This window comes from Neofelis nebulosa, chromosome 2, assembly GCF_028018385.1.
Source record: "Neofelis nebulosa isolate mNeoNeb1 chromosome 2, mNeoNeb1.pri, whole genome shotgun sequence".
Lineage (NCBI taxonomy): Eukaryota > Metazoa > Chordata > Mammalia > Carnivora > Felidae > Neofelis > Neofelis nebulosa.
In genome coordinates this window covers 214,711,062-214,736,137 of record NC_080783.1, presented here as the reverse complement: position 1 = coordinate 214,736,137, position 25,076 = coordinate 214,711,062, and the positions used below count along the sequence as shown (strand labels likewise).

At 62.2% G+C, this 25,076-nt stretch overlaps 1 protein-coding gene across 4 annotated transcripts in view; it reads right to left on the bottom strand.

Moving 5' to 3' along the window:
• The window catches only part of CASZ1 (castor zinc finger 1), a 148,685-nt gene that overhangs the window by 15,401 nt on the left and 108,208 nt on the right, over nucleotides 1–25,076 (bottom strand). For all 4 annotated transcript variants that reach the window (XM_058719107.1, XM_058719108.1, XM_058719106.1 and 1 more), the window contains 7 exons: nucleotides 10,896–11,378; nucleotides 6,996–7,830; nucleotides 5,949–6,017; nucleotides 4,224–4,314; nucleotides 3,294–3,458; nucleotides 2,184–2,356; nucleotides 1,083–1,927 (listed from right to left, as the gene is read on the bottom strand). In XM_058719107.1, coding sequence (XP_058575090.1) covers nucleotides 1,083–1,927; nucleotides 2,184–2,356; nucleotides 3,294–3,458; nucleotides 4,224–4,314; nucleotides 5,949–6,017; nucleotides 6,996–7,830; nucleotides 10,896–11,378 — 2,661 coding nt within the window. The remainder of the gene's footprint in view (nucleotides 1–1,082; nucleotides 1,928–2,183; nucleotides 2,357–3,293; nucleotides 3,459–4,223; nucleotides 4,315–5,948; nucleotides 6,018–6,995; nucleotides 7,831–10,895; nucleotides 11,379–25,076) is intronic.

Genomic DNA, 25,076 nt, shown 5'->3' with positions numbered 1-25,076 from the left:
GCCGGACCGCTGAGGTCCAAGTCTGGACTTCGCCGCCTCCTGGCTGCGTGCCCGGGATCAGGCTACCCCCACTGCCCCATCAGTACCACCAGGCAGGACTCTGATTCCCTGCCGTGTCCCCAGCACCGGTGAGGCGCCTGGCCCTCAGCAAGCACAGCGGTTGCTGAATGAGTGGCTGAAGTGACAGCTGACTGTTCTCAGCTAAGTACCGAGAAGGGGGAGAACAGGGAGAAGAGCCAGGTAAACAGACAGCCAAAGAATTCCAGAGATCAGAGAAAACATTTAAAAAGAGTAGAAAACTTGAGAAGGAGAACCGCTCCCCGTGGTAAGCCAGAGGGAGGCCAGAGGTGGGACTCGGGAGGTCTGGCTGTGTTGTCCAACATGGCAGCCGCTGGCCAGGTGTGACTAAGTTAAAGCGATTCCAACCAAAATCCGGTTCCTTGGTCACAGAGCCAAGTTCAGGCACTCAACAGTCACAGGTGACTAGTGGCTGCCATACCAGACAGCACAGGACAGAACATTTCCGTTCTGGCAGAAAGTTCTACCAGACGGCACTGACGGAGAGGGAGACACTGGAAGGTTATCCTCGGCCTCGAGGGGCCGGCCGGGTGTAGATCCCAAGCATCCCTGAAGTGCGGCCACCTGCTGCTTGGCTGGACCCATGCCCCTCCAGGTGACACGGGGGGCCCTAGGGAGGCGCAGGGATCTGGGACTCCTCTCATCAGCGGCTGGACTTGCGATGAGGGGGGGTGACAACTGGGGGGGTGCGGAGTGGTAAGGACCAGCTGCCCCGGGACACACAGGCTCCCGGTGAGGCCAGGCCTACGGCCCCCACTTCACAGATGAGAGAACAGAGCTGCCTCGGGTGGGGTGGGCAGGCCGGAACAAGGGGGCCCCAACAGCAAACAAACAGGATGGAGGCAGAGACCAGGCAAAGATGGGAGCTGGGGGCGTGGGGGACGTGGGTGCAGGAGTAGAAAGACGCCTCTCCAACACCCCCCGACTCTGCTCTGCAACCTGAGACGGCAGGCTCCCGGGGTCCGTAAGCCACTCGTTTCCTGGGCAGTGCCCGGCCTGCTCACCTGGGTCAAAGGTGGCAGAGGGCTTGAGGGCAGCCGCGGCCAGCCTGGCCATCATGGGTGAGATGAGGCCCTTGCTCGCCGAGATCCTCTCCATGATGGAGGCGGGGGGCACCGGGACAGAGGTGGCGGCGGCCGGGGCAGAGTCACCGGCTCCCGAGGCGGCCAGGGCGGGTGTGTCGGCTGCCGCCGAGGCCACTGCCCCGGACGACATGGCGCCCAGGAGGCCGGGGGCACTCACGGGCAAGGAGGCGCTGCCCCGGCTCGGAAGGATAGGGAAGTAGGGGGCGGCGGTGGGCAGGCCTGAGTTGGAGAGGGCCAGCGCCAGCGGGATGGAAGCGGGCAGGCCCTGGGACAGCAGCCCGGAGATCTTGCTGTTGGGCGGCTTGGCGGCACCGGGTGTGGCCTCGGCGGCGGCAGCGGCGGCGGCGGCCAGGGAGGCGGAGGACTGCTGGCTGGTCGGGGAGGCGCTCAGGCTGGAGTTCTTGCTGCTCAAGGCCGAGAAGTCGACCAGGTCGTCGTTGCTCGACTCCTCGTGCTCCGTGTCCTTGGCGCCCAGCAGCGAGGACGGCAGCCCCAGCGCGCCCGAGGAGCGGACGTGCCTGCGCTCGTGCTTGCGCTTGTGCGAGGTCATCTGGCTGGTGGACGTGAAGGTGAAGCCGCAGCCGGCGCGGATGCAGTGGAAGTGGTTGGTGGCCTTGCTGTACACGCAGCCCTCGTACCTGCACTCCTCGTACTTGTAGAACTTCTTGAAGCCGTCCTTGGCATACGCGTCGTCCTTGATGTGGTAGCTCTTGTGCTTCTCGATGTCACACTTGTTCTTGAAGGTGAATGTGCAGCCGGGGCGCCTGGACGGGACACGGCAGGGGCTGTCACAGGGCCTCGGGGAGGAGGGGGCGCCCGGAGGTGGTCCTGCCCGGCTCCCGCCTCGGCCCCGGCGGGGGGGGGGGGGGGGGGGGGGACCCGGAGAACCCCCGGGCGGCCCCCCTACCCTTGTGCCTGTGGCCTCCGGGAGGCGGGACCCCGAGCCCCGCACGGGCCCACTTCCCCGCCTCCCCTCCCTCCCCCAGGCCAAGCAGCCTCCCTGGTGGGCTCCCCGTTCACCTGCAGTGGAAATGCGTGGTCTTCTGCCCGTAGAACTGGCAGTCGGCCGTGCCGCAGTCCTCGGTGGCTCGGAAGCGCTGGAAGCCATCGTTGATGAGCTGGGTGTTCTTCTTGTGGAAGTTCTCGTGGGTCATCACATCTGACGTGCTCGTATACACCTTGTTACAGCCCACCTGCAGGGGCAGAATGGCCGTCAGGGGGACCGAGGCCAGGCACCCCCGGGCCAAGGTCAGAGCCGTGGTTCCGCTGGCCACAGACCCCCCTGCTCAGGGGAGCTTCGGCCCCTGTAAACATCCAGCTGGGCTGTGGAGAGCCTGTGAAGACCCCCCCAGGCCCTGCAGGCCTGGGCTGCGCTGAGGGCTGGGTTGTCTGCACGGACTCCGGGCACCTCCCGGCACAGCCAGGTGTGGGAGTCCCCTTCCGCCGAGGGGCGTTTGGGGTCCTAACCCGTGGCTCTGTCTCGAAAGCCCCTGGCAGTGGGCAGGGCTGGGCCTGGGGGCCCGGCAGTCACCTTCGGCCCAGGGACTCGTTCAGTGGACACTTCCTGGCACAGGGCCCTCCCCACCCCACCCTAGCTGGGCCAAGTCAGGCAGCGTTGCCATATTGAGTAAAAACCCGTGGAATCTGAGCACTCTTGAAGGCTGGGCCGTGCCAGTGTCTGCACCATCTCAGGGCCCGGAGAGAGAGCCCCCCTCTCCTCCTGGCCCAGGTTGTTCCACGGAGCCCATAACAACCCCCTGACAAATGCCGGGGGAGGCGCAGCGGCTGCTATTTGCAACCCCGAGTCGCTCCCCCTGGACCTGACACCTTGAAAAAGCCCAGACTCGGCGTGGCATTAAAACAGAGAATTAAACAAAAACCTCCTCAGGAACCATTTGCAACGCTCCCCTTGGTGTTAAAGCCTGAGAAATGCTGGTCTGTATAAACAGCTCCCTGAATTTCACCCGCACCAAGTATGGCCATGGGGACGGCCCCGCCCTGGCCCTGCCAGACACCGCCCGGGCCCGCGCCCCCAGGACTCCCTGCGCTCGCCTGCTGCCCCCCGCAGCCGCCCCCCCCCCCCCGCCCCCGAGCCAGGCCCCGGGCCCTGGGTGGCCCTGCCCCTGGCACCTGCATGCAGTGGTAGTGGGTGCTCTTCCCGTTGAGGTGGCAGCCGTGGTAATAGACGCTGCAGTCGTCCAGCGGGCTGAAGCGCATGAAGCCGTGCTGCAGGGAGTTGTCGCGTTTCTTGTGCATGTTGTAGTGCCGGATCACATCCTGCTTGCTCGTGAACCTCTGCAGGAGAGCACGAGTTGGCGGGGGCCTGGGCCAGCCCCTCGCCCAGAGCACTGCCCGCCCCCCCCCCCCCCCCCGCCCACTTGGCTCTCCCTGGAAATAATCCTGCCTGGGGTCGAGGCAGCCGGGTGGCGCCCAGGCCAGCACAGGGGACCACAGACAGAGCAATCCCGAGTCCCAGAGCCACAGGGCCTTCTGTGACCTCCCGCCGGGCTCCCAGCGCTCACGCCCAGGAGCAGAGGAGACGAATCTGGCCAGGCCCTTAAGGCAGCGGCTCTGACAGGGGACAGCTCATTTTGCCCGGTGTCACCTATGGGCTGTGCCGCCAGCTTGGGCTCCCTGATGAGCAAGAGGGGACAGCCCTGGGCACACTGGCTGCGTTTCCCTCTTGTTCACCTGCTCTGCATTTATCACAGGTGGCTTTGACCGTAAGTGACGATCTCTCTGCCCCTCAGCGTTATCATCTACTAGACGGGGCAGGAGGACACCGAGAAGAGTCAGACAAGGTGCCGAGGCCCTGGGGCGCGGGTGGGGGGTGGGGGGTGGGCCTCCCAGGGAAGGGAGCTTGAATGATCATCCCAGGGAAGCAGGTGGCTCCAGACCCTATCAAATGCCTGTTGGGCTAGTAGTTTTCTGGGTTCTCTGTCTGCGTGAGTTAAGCTCAGGCGGCCTCGGCAGAACTGAACACCCCCGTCCCACTTCCGAGAGGCTCCCCCACCGATGGGCCAGCCCGCAGGGGCGGGGCTGGTGCCCACAAGGCCCTACCTGGTAGTTGCACTCCGGGTCAAGGCAGTGGTAGTGCTCACGGTACTGGTAGGCGCAGTGGATATGGCCACAGTGCTGACTGCCGGAGAACCTGCAGAGAGGATGGGTGGGCTCAGCCCTCTCCGGGCAGCAGCCCCAGGGAGGACTCTTCCCTCCCTTCCCAGGGAGGACTCTGCTGCCAGAGCAGCAGAGAAAATATGTGCCCATACCCTGGGGAAGCGCTGCTGGGGTTCAGGGGCCCTGAGCCCTTTGTAGGGGTATGGGGGGCAGAGGTGGTCTGTGGGGGTGAAGTGGCAGAGGCCAGGGTGAGTGATCAGGCCTGTTGGGAATCCTAGAACCACTGAACTGCAGACCTGTCCTGCCTGCCTCGGGAATGAGGACGCAGTGAGGCACACAGGCCTGGCACCAAGGTGGGGAGGAAGAAGCTGGGGCGGGCCAGACGGCAGAGCAGAGACAGGGAGGAGGCCTGGGATGGGATGGGATGAGGCGGTGAGGGCAGGAGTCCCCAGGGTGACTGCCTTTCCTGCAGGTGCCGCCCGCCGGCCCCGCACCCAGAGTGAAGCCAGGTGCTGGAGACACTGGCTGGGCCAGCCCAGGGCCCCGCTGCTGAGAGGTGTTAAAGCCTCTCTCTGTCCTGGGCTTTCCTGACACTTGAAACGGCCCAGGGTTATGAATTTTTAAAGCACAGCATCTGTTCGGCTTCCTGCGGCAGGGAGTGAGCTCTCCAGCCAAGTCCGCAGTCGGGAGCCCCGTGCTGCCTGGCCACTGCCCGCCTCTCAGAAACCCCGACCTTCTCCAGGCCCCAGTGCCACTGGGCTGTGGTTCTCAGGCTCGGCGATGGCTACCCTGGGGAGGCGGCTCTGGGGAGAGCCTGCCAGGACAACTGGGGAGGAGGCTGGCCTCAGACTGTGGGACACGCGTGCACACACACACACACACACACACACACACACACACACACACAGAGACAGAGGGAGAGACCCCTTTGTAAAGGGAGACCCACTTGCAAATAAATATTTAAGCTGAAGCTGCCAAAAAGGCCATCTGCTGAGGCACTAATAATAATGATAATAATAATAATAATAAAGAGATTGGAACAAAGCTGAAAAGACAGAGAGGGACAGGAAGAACCTAGAAGATCAGCAGAAAGACACAGGCTGGGGCACAGCTCCCCCCTTGGGCTGCCCCATCGGGTGTTGGCAGCAAGGGGCCGGATTTGGGGGCCTCCATCGAGGCAAAGGTTCTTTAGCCACCCATCGTGTGGCCTTAAAAGTGTAAGAGGGCAGGTCTGCGGTCAGGAGGTGAGGGTCAAGGCCCGGCCCAGGGAGCACACGGAGGCCATGTCAGAGAGGATAATTGCGCACACCTCCTCTCATCCCCAGCGGCTCCACGTTGGCCTGAATCCCACCCCAGACTCTGTATGAGCCGTGGCGGGAGCTCAGTGCTCACCTGCGGCCAGGCCCCGCCATCAGGCCCCTTTGGGCACCCTGGCCCTGCCTAGGGTACAAGCTGCTTCAGGGCGTGTGGCCCAGGTCACATTAAGGGGCAGGGGCTGAGATGGGACGCAGTCCCTCTGGGGAATTTGAGGGCATGGGCGCATAGAGGTAGGGAAGCAGTAGGCACTCGGGCACTAGCGGTCAGATGGGCCTGTGGTCCCGGGGTCCCCAGGCATTCCTGGCCCCATCCCACCACCTCTCCAGGGCAGTCTCCTCCCCAGGGGCCTACCTGGCAATATATTTCTGGTAAATGTTTACATCTTCGGTGACAGCTGGTTTATCTGTGGGCAATCCGTTCCTGGCGAGAGACACACAGGGCACAGCCGATTAGCCGACAGGGGTAACTTCACACCCCAGAAGTGTCTAGGGGGCAGCTCCCTGTCCTGGGGCCCTGGCCCTTCCCTCTCTTGCTCTGTTGTGCTCTGAGGCCCTCAAGGTGGGACTGGAAAGCCCTTTGGCGGAACCTTGGCACAGGTTCAATTAGCCCAACTCCGGCAAGGGCCGGGCCATCCCAAGCTGGCACGGGCCTAGCTAGGAAGCCTTGGAAGCTGGGGCCTGGCCCCCGTTGCATACCGGGAGTCAGCAGGATGCTGGGAAGACCACTGGGGAAGGGGCAAGAGAAGGTGGGGTCATTTGATCAGAAAAGCCCCCCTCCCAGGCCAGCGGGCAGCTCCCTAGATCTGTTCCAGGTTTTTGGCTCTCCCTCAAGGGGGAAGGGAGTGTGGGAACCCCACACAATTGATCCACAGATAATCTGACCGTTGCCTGGGGCTTAGCGATGAGTGTGCCCCCAGACTCCTGCCTTCTCTTGCTGCCTTCCCCACGGCCCAGGCCCTGAACCTGGGAGCCACGGTGACCGGCTTGGAGCCCAGAGCCCTAACCCCAGACTAGGGCTTTCCCAGCCAACCCCAAGGCTGCATTTGAGGCACAGAAAGCCTGTCACTGGCAAATGGGGGTTACAGCAGTCCCTGGTACGCGTGTTAGCAGATGAGCACATGCACGGGAATACCTGACGTGTGACGCGCGTGTGCACACTGCAAGATGTGTCACGTGCTGGGCGTGGGTGGTTACGCAGGCCGTGTGTGTGTGTGTGTGTGTGTGTGTGTACACGTGTGTGCACACGCAGGCATGCGCATGTGCAGAAGCATGTGAGAGCCAGTGCGTGCATTAAGCTGGCCGCACGGTGGACGTGTACGAGTGGATGCGTCCACGAGCATGGGCTTCAGGGACAGAGAAGTGGCTACTCTAGTCCCGAGTTCAGGATGGGCGTCCTTACTTGACAGTGGAGACGGTCCCCGTGGTGATGGAGTCTGTTTTGGAGAAGGTCGACTTCAGGTACTCGGGAGTGTTGAAGGGCAGGGAGGCAGACGGCTCGGGCCCTGGCCCAGGGGCGCTGGGAGCACTGGGCACGCTGGGGAGGGGTGCAGGAGCCAGGCTGGGGGTGGGCGGAACCTTGGCGGGGCCCGGCTTCTGGATGGCCCGGACGTCGTACTTGGAGGGGCGCCCCACCTTGCCCGTCTTGAAGGCAATGGCCCCGCCCATGTCGGGGCTGCCCTCCCCGGGTTTGAAGAGGTGCAGGTACTTGACGTTCTCCAGGTCGTACTTGGATGGCTTCTTGTAGGTGCTCCCGTTCTGGGGCCGCAGGTTCTCGCCCGTCTTCAGTTTCTGGATGAAGAAGTCGTACTTGGAGGTGCGGGCCACCAGGCCCTGCATGGGAACGCTGCTGTGTGAGGGCAGGGGCAGGATGGTGGCCTTGGTCTCCAGGTGCGCCGTGCTGCTGGGCAGCCGCAGGCCGGGCAGGGGCCCCACCACGTCCTTGCCCGCCCGCTCCTCGGCCTTGGTGCCGTGGGCCGGCCAGGAGAGCTGCTCGCCGGCCTTGAGCTTGCGGATGTACTCCTCGTATTTGGAGAAGCGCGCCCGCTTGCTGAGGGCATCCTCGGAGGCGGGCAGCATGGAGGAGGTGGCCACCTCGGGGGTGGAGCCTGCGTGCAGCTTCTCGAAGCTGATCTTCCTGGCCAGCTCGTCCCTCGTGTTCTGGTCATCGTAGCCAAACATGCCGAGGAACTCGGTCATAGTGGAAGCCGCGTAGTCCCGGAGTGAGGAGGCCTCTCCTGCAGCAGTGGGGAGAGGCCGGTCACCTCTGGGAGGGAGCAGGGTAGCCAAGGGACAGGGGGCACCCCCTCCCTGTGAGCCCCCACCCACAGAGGGAGGAGGCTGGCATGGGGAGGGGGCGGAGCACGACATGATCTATGGACATTTGGCTCACTTGTTAGGTTTTACGACTCTTAAATTAATTTGTTTAAAAAAAAAGTAATTAATACCGGGGTAAAATAAAACGAGTTCATCAATGCCAGGAAAATCAATTTCCTAAATGTTCTGGCCGATGGCTTTTCAGTACATTAAACAAAGTTTCATAAATGTCTCCTCTCTCTCGCCCTGGCCTAATATGAAAGAGAAGTCACTTTACTGGAAGTAAGGCCAGATCCCAACCTGCCTCCCAAGGGTGGGGTGACACGGGGGCTGGGGACAGGTAAGGATGTGGGCCGGCAGCTGGGCAGTCAGGAGGGACCCCAGGGGCTGAGGGTTGGGGGTGGGCCTGGCTGAGCCTGTCTGGAGGACTCTCCCTGACCCCCACAAGCAGACACACAGGCCCTCATCCCTGGGACGTAGAGGGCTTACCCCAGGCCTCACCAGGAGCTGGCCCCCCGGCTCCACCGGCCCCCCACATACTGAGGGTCCCAGACCACAAGGCTGAGGGGGCAGGGGCCTTGCCAAAGCATTTGTTCAGACTCACTCGAGGCCCCTTGCCCCAGCCAAGAATTATGACGTGAGGAGTCCTACGAACCTCCCCGTCATCCTCGTGCCCGCTCATAAAGGTGGCCACCCTGAGGAGAGTCTGCCTGGGAGGCTGGCCCTACTGGCCCCAGGCAGGGGACCGAGGACAGCCTGTGTACAGGCTCTACCTGTGTCCACTCCGGGGCACACAGAGATCCCGGAGCGGCCTCCCCACAGGGACGTGAGCAAACACGCACACACACACACACATACACGCACATCCCCTAGCTACCTTCCCAACCCCACAAACACACACACATGGACACGAACCACCCAAACCCCACACCCATCTGCCCAGGATGAGCCTCAGGATGACGGAGGCAAGATGATCCCATTCTGCCTGGGGTTCTTCTCTGGAGCCCCACGTCCTTGCACACATGACCTTTGCCACAGCAGATGTGTGACCCCCCAGCACACACAGGCTTACTCATTCTCGTGCAGAACACTCACGAAACACCTACTATGGGCTCCGGCGCACATAGGAGGGTGAGACCCACATGGGCCCCAGGGACACACATGTTTTCTCCATTCCTATCTGAGCCCGCAAAGTCGGGCACGTTCACTCAGAGCAGCAGGGCCCCAGGCTGGGAGTCCTAACAGCACAGCCAGGGGGAAGGCATGGCTGAAGAAGGGGTGGGAGGCCCAGGACCCCAGCAGGGTGGCAGATGAGGGTCGCCTCCCAACCCTCATCGCAACCTATCGGGTCGGTGTAGGAAGAGGACAGTCACAGGTGGCACCTGGTACCCCAGGTGGGCAGAGTGACCCCGGGAGCCAACAGATGGCTGTTCCCTGGGACGGGGTGGCCGGTGGGCCACTGTCCTGACCTCAAGCTACATGGGGTTGGGGGCCCAGCCTGGGAGGAGGGGGCTCTGGCTGCTAGATTCAGTGGCTCAGGGACCAGGGAAAGGGGCTAAAAATAGCAGGAGGCAGCTGAGCCCTCACTATATATGGCAGAGAGACAGAAGGCTTTGAAGGGCAGGCAGCTTAGAGGAGGGAGGGGGCTGGGTGGGGGTCTGAGGCAGCCCAGAGGCCTGCATTCCTGAGCCCCCCGGCCCAGAGAAGGTGGTCTGAGCCTGGCGGTGGCTAGGGCTCCAGCTGGTTTCCTCTGGTGCCCAGGGCTGAGCAGGCTGCCCCAGGTGTCAGACGGGGCGATGCCCAGGTCACGAGGCCACTGGCAGTCCCGGTCCTGCCTCCTACTGTCCCAGCTCTCCATTTGGGGTGAGAGAAGGCAGGGGTCAGGGCAGGGCTGGGCCTGGGGGGGGGGGGGGGGGGCGGGCCCCTGATGGGACAGCGGCCCTTGTCCCCGTCCCTCCCTCTCCTCTGGCTCAGCACAATCACCTTGTGTCTGGGAACGGCAAGGGCTTTTCCTATCAGAGGAAACTGAAGGTCACACTTTTCCTCATTGATCTTGCAATGTTTGTTAATTACTCTGTCACTGATGTGGCGAAGGATAATTAAACAGCTCTGTTTATATCTTATATGCATAATTATGTGGCTGCGCAGGGCTCCCCGCGCAGGGAGGAGATGCGCCCCTCGCTGCAGGGGGAAGGGGATAGGGGAGCAGGCAGGGGAGGCTCGGGGCACCGGGCACAGGCCTGAGAAGGAGGCTAGGAGCTGGAGAAAAGGCCCCGCACCCGGGGTTCCATCCTAGCCACGGTGACCCCCTTCCACCCAAAACCGCAGGCCCTCCCTCCCTGGAGTGTGAGAAGCTCGGGGCTGCTGTGAGTCATAAGGACAAGGAGACAGCAGAAAAGCCAGGCCTCAGCCACCTCGTGGGAAAGAGGTCAGCCAGAGGAGCGCGTCCGGGGCAGGTGGCTGTAACGGGATCTGCGGGCCGGGCTGAGCCATCCTGAGGCCCTGTGCCTCGCCCCTGAGAGGTCCTGCCTAGCAGAGCCGGTGTCCCTGGGAAGGAGAAGGATTCCGGGAAGGGGCAGGGGAGGAGGCTGCCAGAACAGGTCTATCCCGGAGCTCTGCTCCTGTGGCTCTAGGGCTGACCCCGCAGGCTCCTGTGATGCAGGGGTGGAGACACAGTCCCACGGTCTGTCGTGGGTCCCACGTCCGCACAGCCATCCCTCACCTCCTCAGGCCCCCCATGCTCACAGCCGCCCCCAGCCTGGCTCACACCTGGAGCGCTTCCCTCCCACCCTGAGCAAGTCTTCCCTGTTCGCGCCAGTACCTCGGCCCCAGGCCTCGTGGGGCTGGATGAGGTGCCGGGACACGGAGCACGAGTGGGGGAAGCGGGCATGCTCTGCGGACCCCCTACTCCTTCCCTGCTGCCCGCCCCGCCACGGGCTACGCCATCTGTCCGTGCGGCTGTCTGTCCGGGGCTTCAGGCACCTACCTGAAGCCTGCTTGGTACTGGGGCCGCTGTCGTCCTTGGAGGCCGCCCCGTCAGACTCCTTCTCCTCCGCGACGCCGCCGCCATCCCTGGGGGGTTCTTCGCCGTGGTCCTCCTCGTCGCTGCAGCCCTGGGGCTGCACCATGTAGACGCCCTCGGGCGGCAGCTCCAGGCCCTCGCGGCCGATCCGCCCCAGGCTGGGCGCGGGCGCGGGCTCCTCGCTGTACTCGCCGTTGACCCACTTCTCGATCACCGCCCGCCTCTTGTCTTCCTCGCTGCGGACGCCCCGGGCCACGCCGGCCTCTCGGTCCCGGTCCCGTGGCCGCAGCGGGCTGCCCTCGGGCTGAGGGCCCGCCTCTGCCCCCTTCTCCACCACCACCTGGCGGCTCAGCTTGGCGCAGATGGCGTTGAGCTTCAGGCCTCCTTTGCGCTTGGCCGCCATCGCGGGCTTGCCTGCGGGCGGGTCGGTGCACCGGGTGCCTTCAGCTGCCGGGGTGGAGGGAGAGGTCAGAGGGTGCGGCCACCACCTTGGCGGCCATTCCCCCCCCCCCCCCCCCACTAGGCCCTAGGTTTTCCGGATCCCACCTTCCTCACACTGCCCCTGGCTGGGGGCAGCGGTGGGGGGGGAGGATGTCTGCGCCCCTCACCAGACTGTGAGCTCCAGCGGCCCTGCTCGCCCAGCGCTCCATCCCTAGAGCCTGGCACCGAGGCCGGCGTGCACTGGGTGGTTCAGGACGGTTTGGAAATGAACATATGAACGAACGAATGAATGAACGACTCCTCAAACACGGGGGGCAGGCTTCTCAGCACCTGGTTCCCGGAAGCGTTCCCTACACTTGCTTGGCCCTAAATTCCTCTTCTGAGAGGCGGGCACTCAAGGCGGGCGCTCAAGGCGGGCACACACTGAGCCCCGCCGTGGCCTGCCCCGTGGGGAGGAGACCACCCAGAGCCAGGGACCGGCCCGAGCCAGCCTCTTGCCCTACTGTCCCGGCCACTGGTGGCTGGGACCCTTCCCCCTCTGAGTGTCTCGTCCCTGGCAACTCCCCTGCCAGACTTGGTCCCTGGACCCCACCTGACTCCTACTTCTGCTCACTGGAGAGCTGTGGCATCTCTTCCCGTTCTCCCGGCCGCCGAGGGCCCTCTGAAGGCCTCCGCTTTTCCTCACTCCCCTTGCTTTCACAGACCCTCTTTTGTCTTCTCTGGCCATTTCCTTTCCTCAAGCCTCAATCAGGGCCACTCAAGGGCAGAACTGCTCACAGTGTTTCCAAGAACCGCTCATCCTTGTCCGAGGATCCCACTCTGCCCTCTCTGCCACAGCCACAGCTCCTTCCCTCGGAGGCCTGGCTGACTCCAGAAAGCCCACTTCCCAGCCCCGAGAAGCCACAGCTGGAACAGGCTGGGCTTTCTCAGATCCCCAACGGAAGGCCCAGAAGCTGCAGTTGCTGTTCCTGAACGACACGGCAGCCCGACAGAAACTCTTTAACGCGGCTGCCGGGGTCTCGCCACCTCCCTCACGGCTGCTGAGCGGGGGCGCCCAGGGGTCCAGGGTCGGGAGCACACGGCGGGTCCACTCACCACACAGCCTGGGACCTGCCACCAAGGCCAAGGGTGGACACACATACACATTTTGTGTACATGTCTGCCTGTCCTCCACCTTTCCATCTGTCCGTTCAGTTGGCTCCTATCGTGTGCCAGACCCTGCGGTGTGCATGGCAGACGGCCTCAGCCGATTTGAGCACAGGGGGTCCCGCGGGAGCCTCTCAGTGGCAGGGCTCCCTCGTGTGTCCCCCAGCAGAGGAATGGGTGTGTCTGAGTCTCCACCCACATTGGTCAAAAGGCCGAGTGAGGGCAGGGGCTCGGCTTCCAGGGCCATGGGCAGAAGGGGCTTCCCTAGAATAGATCAACACCCTGCGGACCCCCACACACGAAAGCCCACCAACAGGCATGCTCACACAGGACGGCCACCCCTGCCTGCCTGGGGACCCTGTCCCGCAAGGAGACTCGGCTCGTACAGACAGGTGGTCTGCCCAGCGGCCCCAGACCTGCCTCGAAACCAGCTGCCAGTGTGTATGGCCTCACCCGGCCCAGGGACCCACCGGCCCCAGCCCAGTCCAGCCAGCCGACTGCCCCAGAAGGGTCTGCTTGGCTCACACCAGTCGGCCCAGTCTTGGGGCCCTGGCTCTGCCGGGCCCCACCCCTGCCCAGGCCATGGGCCTACTCTGCCCAAGTTCATCCGCATCTCCAAGTCTGTGCCGCCCACACCCAGGTCTCCAAGTGCTGATGTGGGTTCTCCAAAGTTCAGTGATGGTTCCCCTAGTCACAGCATCCCCCCCAACCTCTGGGCCAGCTGCCAGGCTGCACGACACCAAGCTTGCTCCAGCAGACCTACAGGGAGCAGGCCTCACCTGGCCCCCTTGGTCCCCTGCCCTGGTGGGGACGGGAAGGGGAGAGTGGGGGAGCCTGCTCTATTTTCACCAGGAGGTAAGCAGCCAAGTGTGTAAGGGAGACAGCAAATGGATCTATAAATATTTATCCCAAGGAAGAGGGAAGCAGAAACTCCCAGGGCTGCACTTGCTGCTGGTGACACCCCCTCCCTGGGCTCCCACCCATCCTGGAGCCTCGAGGCACTTGGGCCCACCCAGGCCAGCCCACCCCCTCCTTCTCTCCGGCGTGTGCCTGGCTCGGTCCCTCCTGGGCCCCCACCAGCTGTGATGCAGCTGTGCACCCAGGGCCCACCCCCCGCCCACAGGCCCCTCTGCTCCGCCTACACCCCCCACACCTGCCCTCCAGCTGCCGCTCTGCCCCATCCCACCTGCCTTCCAGATGTTGCCCTCCCTCTGACTCTACTGCCGGTCCCAGGGGTAGAGGTGGAGAAGGCGTGTGGGCCTGGGGTGCAGGGCAGGAGGCAGAGGCTAGGGCAGCGGGTGGGGAGTATGAAGGAGCCAAGGTCCGAGCTGCTCGCCCATCCGCCTTCCGGCCCACTCCGTGGGGTCCTCCTCCCCTCCCCCTCCATCAGGGCGCTGGGACATACAGACTACCCCCCTCGTGGTCTGACCCCAGGCTCCTGTCCATGTAAACATTCCCCCGACTTTCTTCCCTAAAATATAAACGCCGTGGCCGGGCCTCAATGGGAGGAAGCCATCCGTCCCCGGCCCTGTCACTGCCCCTTTCATCTCCTTCCCGCCACCAGCCTGCCCGCTGCTCTATTTACACTGGACACTTCCTCTGGGAACAATACTGCCCAGGAGGCAGGCTTGGGCCGGGGGGTGGGAAGGCGAGGGGAGTCCTGCACCGCTTACCCAGGGCCCGGCTCCAGAAAGGAGGCAAGGGGCGGGGCAGCGGAGGTGAGCCCCAGTCAGGCTGGGGGAAACAGGGGAAACTGGGGAACGGAGTGATGGGTACCCGCACGTGGGCAGCCGGCCCAAGGGCTCTCCTAGCTTCTAGTCTCTGGCCCCGGTGCCTCCGCATCAGTGGGGTGAGCCCCAGGAGGTGGCACAGCATGAGGGCATAGCCTGGCTCTCCCGCTTGTTGGTGAAAGGGCCCCAGGCAGGCTCCCGCCCTGGGAAAGGGCCACAGGACTGTAAGGCGAGAGGGTTCTGGCAAGCAAGGACCTGGAAGAAGGCAGCTGAGCCCTGAGAGGGACAAGCAAGCAGGTGTGGTGCACCTCTAGGCACAAGATCCCAAGACCAGGAAACTTCACTGGGGCCAGAAGAAAGAGGGGACACCAGAGAGGCTGGGGGGCTGGGCTGGGCTGGGGGCAGGCTGTCCACTCAGCAACGAAAGACCCCTTCCCAGGTCTTCCGACCTCCTCTCCCAGGGCTCCAAACTCAACCAGCCCCCTGCAAGCAGTTCTCCTGTGTAAGCTGAACAGATCCTGCTCAGGGTGGAGGAAAGGAGGGGCAAAAACCAGACCATGCACATCTCCAGGTACGGTCTCCTGATGCCTCGTGATGACCCCGTGAAGCAGGCACTGTCATCATCCCATTTGACAGAAGAGGCAACTGATCCTGGAGCCGTGAAGACACCCAGAGCCCTGGCTCTGCCAGGAGCTGGGCAGCCACCGTGTCCCCAGTTAAGGCTTCTGGGTGGGCTCTAGGAAGTCCCAGGCCTCTCTTCCCATCTCCTCCTCACTCCCTCTCCTGGTTCCCATAACACGGAGCCCCCTAAAGTGTTAACTGCGATGGGTAAAATGGTGCAGCAGATTGCTACAATAAATAATTTACTGATATTTATAAATATTCAAATCAGCCAGCTTCAGAAATCAAATGAAGGGAGGGCCTCGGGAGAAGGGCCCGTTATGGCAGGAACCTCATCACTCCCTCCAAAGGCTGGGGAAGGCCAGGGCTCCTGCCAGTTACGGGGGAGACAGGGGGGCTCCTACCACCGCACCTGGGCCCCCTGTCCCTGATCTCTGGGGATGAAGGGGTCGGGGGTGGCTGGAATGGCTCCACCTCCTTGCCAGGTTGAGGCCAGACCCTCCCCTGCCCCGGGCAGCCTGTGTCAAGGGGTCGAGAGGCTCCAGTGCCCAGTGGCCACTGCCTGGGGCTCGAAGTTGCTTGTTCTGCCCTGGGTGGGGGGGCAGTCCCTGGGGGCCTGGCAGGCCTGGCAGCAGCCCCCCCCCCCCACTTGTGAGTAATGTGTTTCGGGGCCGGGCGGCCTGTCAGCTACCAGGCTCCGGGTGCTTTATGGGCTCTGCCTGGTGGCTCTGAACTCCCTGGTAGGAAATAAAGTTCTCCCTGTGCGTCCCTTCTAAACATTTCACTCAGTGGAAACGGTGTTTAAGAAAAATGAGGACATATTTCTTCCTAAGGATGCAGTGTCCCCTTTGGGCAGCCTAATGCCCGCTGTATATCAGGAGGTGGGGAGGCAGGGGCCAGGCACCGGTCCCCTGGGGTAGGGATGCTCCGGGGCCCCCCTGCCTGCTGCCAGGCAGCTCAGGGGCCACAGACACTGCCAGGCCACTGGTGGCCACCCTGTGGCATGGCCCAGAGTGACAGGGCGGCTGGCACCCTCTGAACACCTCCCCTGTACCTGAGACCGTGCTGAACACTTCCTGATGTCAACTTCAGTGACACCCCCCCCCCCCAACATCTCCATGAGGCTGTTGACCTGTCCCCATTTCCAGATGAGGAAGCAGAGAGAGCCTGGTGAGATTGGTAACTGCCCACGGTCACTCAGTGTCAGTGCTGGAATCGGACTCCCATGGGGCTCGGACGCCCAAGGCCACGGTCTAACACCCCACACGCCCCCCTCCCCGCTCCCCAGCCTCCCAACTGGGGTGGTGGCAATGTCGGAGCTTCCACCCTGCCATCCCTAAGAACTTGAACTTGACAGGCCCCAGTTTTCAAGTGATGCATCTATGTTCATTCAAGACACCCTCTGAGCTCCTTCTACAGGCCAGGCCCTGGGCTCAATCCTGAGGACAGCATGAGAGCAAGACAGACTGTCCTGGCTCCTGCCACCACGGGCAGCTCAATTTAGACAAGGGGACAGATGTTCAAGTCACCATAAGCGTAATCACTGTGGTGAAAAGTCCAGGTGCCACAGGAACAGTGAGTCTGGGAAGCAAGGAAGGGTCCTTAGAGACACGTGCTCCCCCCAAGCTCCCCGACCATCCTTCCCACCTCTCTCCTCACCTGCCCCACCAGCCAATTTCTGTGTTAACTCCCCTATCTCCTCCAGCTGTGACCCCCTACCCCAGCCAAGACCTGTCCCATAGGAAAGGGTGTCCTTCTCTCTTGGGCCTGAGCCCTCCCCTCCCAGCTCAGAACAGAAGGGCCGCCCAGCTTGTGTAGGTAGGAGAGTGGTCACTGCTCCCCAGGACTCTCAGCCAGGCCCCCTGGTCCCCAACAGCTCTAAGATGGGAAGTGGGGGGGCCAGGCTGCTGGGCCCTACTTGCCCCCCTTTGTTTATTTATTTATTATGATTTTTTAGTCCAGTTAAAAGGTTTACTATCCAGACGCGTCTAAGTGGCCTCACTTAGCGTAAGTAACTCTATAAATCAGGGGAACTGTTAACATCCACCGCACAGGCTGGCTATCAATCTCCCCCAGGTCACAGCCAAACAGGAAGGGGAGAAAAAAAGAGTTACCACCCAGGGGAGATTTAAAACACACACATACGGCACACACACAGACCGTGCACGCGCGCGCACACTCGGGCGTCTCCGTGTTTGTACAATCATATTATAATTCACACGTGCACATGCAGAACGGCCCGGAAACTGGCAACGCCGAGTGTGGTCACGGTAACACAGCACCAGCAGGGTTCCCGCGGCCGAAAGGGAGTCGGAGCCTGAGGGAGGGGAGCCTCCAAAGGGCCCCCAGGGCCGGGCTCTCGTGCCTGAGCTGCCCTGGCCAGCCAAGTGGCTCTCGAGGGCTGTGGAGCGTCTCTGCTTGGTCCCCTCCCCTCTCTGTGGCCCCTGCCACTGCAAACCCAAAGGACCGAGCTTTCCCCTTTTGTGTGCCCAAGGTGAGCCCTCGGCAGGGAGGTGGAGCCAGAGGAAAGAGGCAGGGAGGCTGTGGGCTGCAGGCCCCCACAGCGGGGCATGTTGCGGTCCCTAGGTATTCACCAGCCGTGCCCGAGGCCGGGCACACCCCAGACGCAACACGCGGCTCAAGAAGGGTAGCCCCGTCCAAAGGAGCGGCCGGCTGCCTCGGAGGGTGCTGAGGCTAGCTGGGTGTCCAGAGCCGCTCTTCCGCAGGAACACCCCACCTTTTGACCGGAGTACGTGCGGCCGGGCGCACAGAGCTCGGACACAGGCTCCCACCCCATCCCCAGAGAGGGCCCCAGGCCTGGAAGGACCCACCAGCTGGGCCACACCAGGCACCCGAGTGGGACAGGCCTCCCCTGGCACCCTCTGTGGATCCCCAAGACAAGGCAAGGCAGCCCCAGGGTGGAAGGCCTGCCCGGGGCCCACCTCTCCCACCTCGCCCCGGAGGCCTCCTGGCTCACCCGCCCGCCTGCCCGCCGCATCTCCCGTGAACTCTATTTCTCTTTCCTCTCTGAAAACAACTGAGCTGTAAATACTGTTTAACCTTCTCCCCCCCTCCCCCCCACCCCCTCCCCTCCGCACTATAAAAACACAAATATGCCATAACTCAGCCGGCCCGGCCGCCCAGCCTCCAACATGCCCCGCGCCCGGGCCTCTCAGGAAGGTCATTACAAACGACTTTCCGATTCACTGCTCCTGAAATAATTTTGTGTATTAAAACCTGAATCTGCACTTTCTGGGGCCGAAAGCCTCGCTTAATTATGGCGGGTGTCCTTGGGACGGACAGTGATCCTTCACTCGCCAGCCCGCTCCAGCCCTCCACCCGCCAGCCCGCCCCCCTCCCTGGGCCCAATCTGTTTTCAAAGTGTGTCTGTCCTTTATTAAATTGTTTTCTTTTCCACATTATCAGTTGCCATGGAGACCTCATCTCTCGGATTATTTGAATTTCATTATATCTATTGATTTGGGAGCATTTCATCTTTTTTATTGTTTTTCTGTCAATTTTCAAAACGAATAACCATCTAATTTGCGTCAGTGCTGATTATGTTTGTCCCTCAATAGAGGTCGGCAGCTGCGCTGGGGAAACAAATCAATGAAAAACCATCATAAAACTCCCCACTCCAGTCTCCGGGATGTGTGGGTGACATTCCACGCCTGTGAGAAACACACTCATCAGCTCCAAGTTCGGCTACGGAGGCAGCGGCACCGCTCCACGTCCGCCTCCTCTGGCCTTAATATTTAATTTCGCGATTTGGGGCATTATTAGTGGTGTTTTTATTAGTGCGTGTGCATGTGAGTGTTTGGTGGTGGGCCGGCTGTTCCGTTAATTTGTGGGTGAGGCTGGGAAACCCCAGAGGAGGGCAGGGCGGAGGGTGCTAGGGGTGCGGTGGGAAGTGGAAGAAGCGGGTGCCGGGGGGGGGGGGGGAGAGCCCCGAGGATGGGGGCCCGGGAGGGGGGGACCCTGGGACCAGGAGGACCGCGATGAGGGGCTGGAAAAGGGGGGTCGCAGAAGGGGGACCAAGCGAAGAGGAGGAAAAGAGGGAATTCAAATTGCTTACTTTGTTGGTTTTTTTTAAATAATTTATGCAATTTTAAGCATTTATGTATAAATTTTTTAATAAGCCACCCTGGAGCAGGATGGCCATTAACATCCCAACGTCCTTCTGTCCAATGGGCTGGCGGAGAGGATCAATTTCTGAGAGTACTTTCCCTTTTTTATGACATGATAAAATGCTTTTAAAGCAACTTACACAAATATGGAAATTTTTTTTTTCTTTTTTTCCCTGTCCCCTCTCCCTTCCCCTAACAGCCTTCTCATCCACCAGGGAAGGGTGTGCGGGCACGCGCGCGCACGCACGCACACACTTGTGCTCCTGCTCCCTCTCCTGCTGGGGAGGGGGGCTGCGGGGGGCTGGCAGGGAGACAGCCCCAGTTCTAACTGGAACTGGCCGCCTGTCCTTCTAACAAGGGCATAAACTTTCATTACCCATGCACGCAGTCAAAGACAATTTAGGGAAACGCGCTGCTCGGAAAAGGAAAACCTCAGCGATTCGTGACCCACGCCGCCACCATCTGGGGGGCTCTCGCCTCCAGCGCTCAGGGGAGCCCGGGCCCTGAACCTCTGGCCCTGCCCGCAGGAGGTCAGGGGGAGGGGCCCTTGTGGGGGGCGGGCAGCCCTCCAAGGGAGGGGAGAGAGCAGAGGGAGCCAAGGGTCTCCGCCTTGGCTAGCTGGGAGCACCCGGGCAGGCCAGGGGACAGTCCCCCTTGTCGTGCTCTCTCCCCACACTGCTTCTCTAGCCCCACTAGGCATGGGCCCTGGAGGGCAAGCACAGGGCTCATGCCTTTCTGCCACCCAGTGCGGGCACAGAGCAGAAGCTCAGCTCTGATGGACAGATGGAGGGATGGAGTGAAGACAGTGTAGGAAACCTGGCCCAGATACCCTCAGGCCCAGGTGCTGGAGAAAGGCCCCCTGTCCAGGTGTTACCTGCTCCGGAAGCCGGTCTGGGGCAGGAGTGCCTCTGGGTATAGGGGATGGGGGGCACTGGAGTGAGAGGGGGCGGCCTGGCTACCATCACCCCTACCCTGGGCCCAAGCCCCAACTCCCCAAGACAGAGCCAGACCTTGTGAAGAAGAGGCCAAGTGGCCTATGCCCAGACTTGGGGACAACTGTACTTCTAAGATCTCTTCACCTTGCAGCCCCTCTCATCCTGATGCGGGGGGGGGGGGGGGGGGGGGGGAGGGGAGGGACCGAGGGGTGAGCCCTGCCCAAGGGATACCCTGCGGGGCCGCGCCTGGCCCTCCATACCATGCTCGGGCAACCAGGACTTTGACAGCTTCCAAATCACCCAAGTCGACATCAGAAACTTGGCCCCCCAATTTTAAGAAAGTTAGGTCTCTGCCCTGGGCCTCAGCGTCCTCATCTGAAACAGGGCTTCCAGGATGGCATCGAGTGACATGTCTGGCATGCGGAGCCTGCCCTTCTACTGGATGGTGACCGCGGGCAGGGTCCTGCCTTGGGAGGTGGAAAGGCTGCTTCCTCCCTGGCCCGGGGCTGGCGTGGGCAGGGCAGAAAGCCCAACCTTCCCGAGACCTGGGAACTCTGGGTCGTCCTGCTTCCCTCCCCACCCCACCCCCCACCAAAGAGCCCAGCTCTCTCCTTGGGCCCTCGGCCGTCTAGGCTGCTGAGGGCCCGATACCCTCCTGCCCTCAAGTCTCAGAGCATCTCTTGGGAGACATCCCTCCCTCTGGGTGAGCCTGACCCCCCGGCAGCCCAGGAAGGGCTCCTCCGCATCCTTGGTGGCAGCAGCCAGGGAGCACGCCCGCCACGGTCAGGCCGCCCCAGCCCTCAGTGGGGACCCAAGGGGAGCCCACCCTCTTCCTCTTCTGTGTTCAGATCTCCCCCCCACCCCCCAAACTGTCATTAAAATAACAAGTTTCTGTTACAATCTAAACATTCCCACATCGCATAAAGGGTTATATTACACCCGAGTCACTCCCGGGCCCGTGTTTGCACAGAAAAGCTCACGGCAGGTCCCCCCTCCTGACGAAGTGACTTATTAAAGTTTAAACAGTAATTAACAGAACAATAAAAATAAAGGGATGTTTGGGGAGTCATAGCGCACACAGGGTTTTCGGCAGTGCCAGCAGATTTTCAGTGCCCTGTGCTGGCAGCAAAATGTGACTGTGGAGCCAGGGGGGACGGAGGACGGGGCCGGGACGGGGCCAGGGAGGCTTCGGGCCTAACGGGTAAGGAAGCGAAGGCAGACCGGAGGGAGGGGAAGAGGGGCCCAGGGGGCTTATTCGGGTCTGTGCGGGGGCCACCAGCCCCACCGGGATCCGGAGAGGCTGGGGGGGGGGGGTTCCCTATGAGCAGGAGAGAAGGCCTGATGCTGGCAGGAAACCGCCCAGCCGGTGCTGAGGCTTCGCTAGGCCAGAGCCCAGCTTGGCCTCAGGCACTTCCGGGAGCCCAGTGCCTCGGTCACATTCAGCCAACTCCGGCGTGGACCTGGCTGGGGGAGCGGCGTGGGCATCGCCAGACCCTGCCGTTAATGATTCCTGGGGCTGGACCCCAGCCACTCGGGCTTCTCTCCCAGTTGGGCAGGTACCTCTCCCTGCTCCTGTGGCCGGGGGAACCACACACCCCTGAGAACTCTCCTGAAGCTACTGGCCACTACTAAGCAGGAGTAAGGCCTCCGGGAAAAGAACTTCCTCTCTGCCCTCTGGGAAGGGGAGATGAGCTGGCCCAACTCATGCTGGGCCCCACCTGAAGGGAGGAAGCAGGGGGCTACCTAGGTCAGCGTGGGCCCCCACTGGTTGGAGTCCTCCCTCACAAAGGGCCTCAGGCATCTGGGCCTGGAGGGCTGGTCCAAGGCCAGGCCAGGCATCTTTCACCCTCTCTGGTTCTCCCCGTACAAGCTCCGCCTAGAGGCTCAGACACCCAGCTGTAGGGGATGGCAGACAGCAGGGGAGAAGCCCCGGGAAGAGGGGAGCCTCCACCCGGATGCGGCCAGCATGCTCTGTTTTCTCCTAAAGCCTTGGGGGCCAGACGAGGAAGCGTTGGTGGGAACCCTTGGAAGCCACAATGCACGTGTGTTATCGCATACCAGCCAGGTGATGGTCACCAGGTACTGCTGGGCTGGCCTTGGACTTACCAGCCCCCAAATGCCCTTGCTTCTTCCCTCTCCCAGACTCCCTGGCTGGGCTGTCCTGGGCCCTGGCTGGGCTGTCCCAGGCTCCCTCCAGAGAGGCTCCCTCTCTCTCTCTGACCTGACGATCTCAAGCCCTTGGCCAGTCTTGCTGCCCCCGCCTGCCCATTGCCTGTGCCTGTCCCTCAAGGAGAAGCCACTACATAGGATTCATTCCCAAAAGTGGTTTTGGGTACAGCATCCCCAGTGCACGTTCTTCCCACTAGGTCAGAGCAAAGGGCCGACGTGGGGACACCACGAGGACCGTAAGAGCACTCTTCAGCCTGCTCTCGGCCTTCTCCACCTCCCTGTGCCTCGCGCGGTGCACCAACCTGCCCAGGCCTGCCTGGGGATCCACCTGGGTGCCTGCCCCCGCAGCCTGGACCAGCATCAAGCCCAGAAAGCAGCCCCCCGCCCAGGGAGAGCAGCCCCGCTGGGTCCCTGGCACGGGCTCCCAGGCTGGTTCCTCCACATCACAGCTGCAGGGGCTGACGTGAGCAGCTGCGAGCCACACGTGGAGGTGAGGTGCTGGGCCGGGGCCAGACACTCCCTCTAGCCCTGTGTCTCCTGGGATCTGGTTCCTGGGCAGCTGGCAGGCATGAAGGGCAGGGAGTCTGGCTCTGGCTGGCCCCCGTGGTGCCTAGCCATGCCCCTGCCTCTCACCAAGTTCCTGCAGGCACAGCCAGGAGAGTGCTGGGCCCAAGTGACCTCAGTGCCGCCTGGGCTCTGGGCGCGGAGAACTTTGCCCTGAAGATGTGGAGAAGAGCCAGCAGCTCTCCTCCCCCTCTTTCCTGGGCAGAGTTCTTTGGGGCTCCACCTCCTTGCCCCAAGATGAGTGACTCATGGGTACAGGAGAGTGGAGGGTCAGGCAGAGGGAGCTCAAGAAGGGGGGGGGGCAGGTGACGCTTCCCACCCACCCCCCCAGCTGCTCTGCTCGGGAGCCAGCCCGGAAGGAAGCCAGGGGCTTAACCCCCCTTGCTGCTGGAGGAGGCCCCCTGAGGCACCCAGCGCCAAAGCTGGGGCGGGACAAGGGAGACACGCTCTGGGTTAGGATAAGGACTGGTGGAAGGAGGGCAGGTAGAGGGCTTTTAACAGGTGCATTCTAACATGGGCAAACCACGAGCAGTCTGTTCATCCTAATCTGCCCTGTTTCTGGAACCCTCCACCTTCCCCCCTGTCCCAGGGGCATGGTGAGGAGCTCTGGCTGCATAAGGAGCTCGGGAGGGTGGGAGCTATCAGAGCACAGACTGTCCTAGATGTGCACAGAACTTTAGAACTGGAAGGGAAGTGGGGCCCAAGAGGTTGAGAGGCTGGTCAGAAGCCCCGGTCGCTAACTTGTCAGGACCAGACAAATCCAGAGCCCCAACTCCCCATCCCGGCCCTCTCATGGCCAGCAGATCAAACTGCTACGCATCTGTGCTTTAAAGGGGGGACCTTTCTACATGCCAGGGGGATGCTCCAGGGCCCAATGGCCCCAAACACCACAAGGGTTCCCTGCTGGAAAAGCTTCAACCCCACACCGGCCCACCTGGGCAAGGACCCCAAGTGGCTCTGAACCAGCACCTCCAGGGTGCAGGGCCTGGAATTCAGGCTCTCCGCTCTCTAAGGGAAGCAAAAGTAGAGTCTGGCTCTCTGTGGCCTGGCTCACCCACTGGAAAGGGGCAGAACATGTGGGTGGGTGACCAGGTGAGGGAGAGCATGCCTGGGTGCGTGGGGGTGGGGGGTGGGGAGAGCAGGTGCATTGGAGGGAGGGGGCCTTCCTCTTGCAGAGAACTTAGGAGTTGTGCTGTGAAGGGGAAGCAGAGGGATTAGAGGACGGGCCTGGGAGAGAGGAAACCTCCAGGAGAGAGGGTGGGGACGGCAGCAGGTGGCAGAGAGGTGCCATGGCTGACACTGCCACCCCTACCCCCACCCCATAGCCGGCCCATCTCCACAATCCCCTTGCTAAGGCCGCCAACGACACGAGGGGACTAATTTAGGAGTATTTTTAAAACTGTGGCCCTGGTGGAGGGGTTTAGCAGTTGTCAGCCATCTGGAGTAAGGAATTACCGTCACCTCCCTGATCCTATAGCCCTAAACCCAAAGCTGGTTACAGCTCGAGGGGGAGGCAGCAGGTGGGTGGGGTGGGGGCCTGTCCCTGGGAGGTGCCCACAGGCCTGGGAAGGGCCTCCCCTTGCCCCGGGAGGGGGTTGGGGGCTGGAGAGGGGGCTGGAGAGCCTGGTGTCCTCTGTGCCCACTCAGGCTCCCCCGCCCGCTCACGCACGCTCGCTCCCTGGGCCGCGCCGGCTCGCGCAGGGGCCGTCAGGTAAATTAGATCTGAAAGCTGACAATTTCTGACCATATTTCCTTGATTATTTCAAACAAATGCACAGCAGCCGCTGTAAGGAGATTAAAGTGACATAAACGTCCCGAGTGGGAGGGGGGAGGGCAGAGGATTCAGGTCACCCCCATCCGTCCCCCGCCTGACAGACGCTATATCGCTATCCAATCCAATAAAAAATCCCCCCCTTTTGCTTTAATTAATTTTACAGCTAGCTTGCTTAATTACTTTCAATCAAAATCCTCCTGCCATCGCAAAATTAGAGATGGTTGAGCTCCATTAGCCTAAATTCTTCATTTCCATACAGAAAAGAGGCTGTCTGCGTAGCCAGCCTGGGCCCCTGGCAGGACAGACGCCCGTCTGCCCGCCCGCTGCCAGCCAGCCCACTCCTGGCCTGCGCTCCGTGGCTGTCTCTGGCCTGTGCCTCCCCACCCCCACTCTGTTCCACCGCTGCTCCTGGAGGGGGGATGGAGTTGAGGTCCAGGAGGGTACACTCCCCCCCACCTTCCAACTTTTCCCCCCAACTCGGGCAGGGCCTGTGGAGCTGGGCTGGACAACCAGGGTGGGCTTGCTCCTGGCTTAAGGAATGGCAGATCCTGGGACCCTGCTTTCCTGCTAAGGGGCCCCTGCTGCTCCCCTGGGGAGCCTAGTCTCCTGGCTGCCCAAGCCCAGAGCAGCCGGCTCTG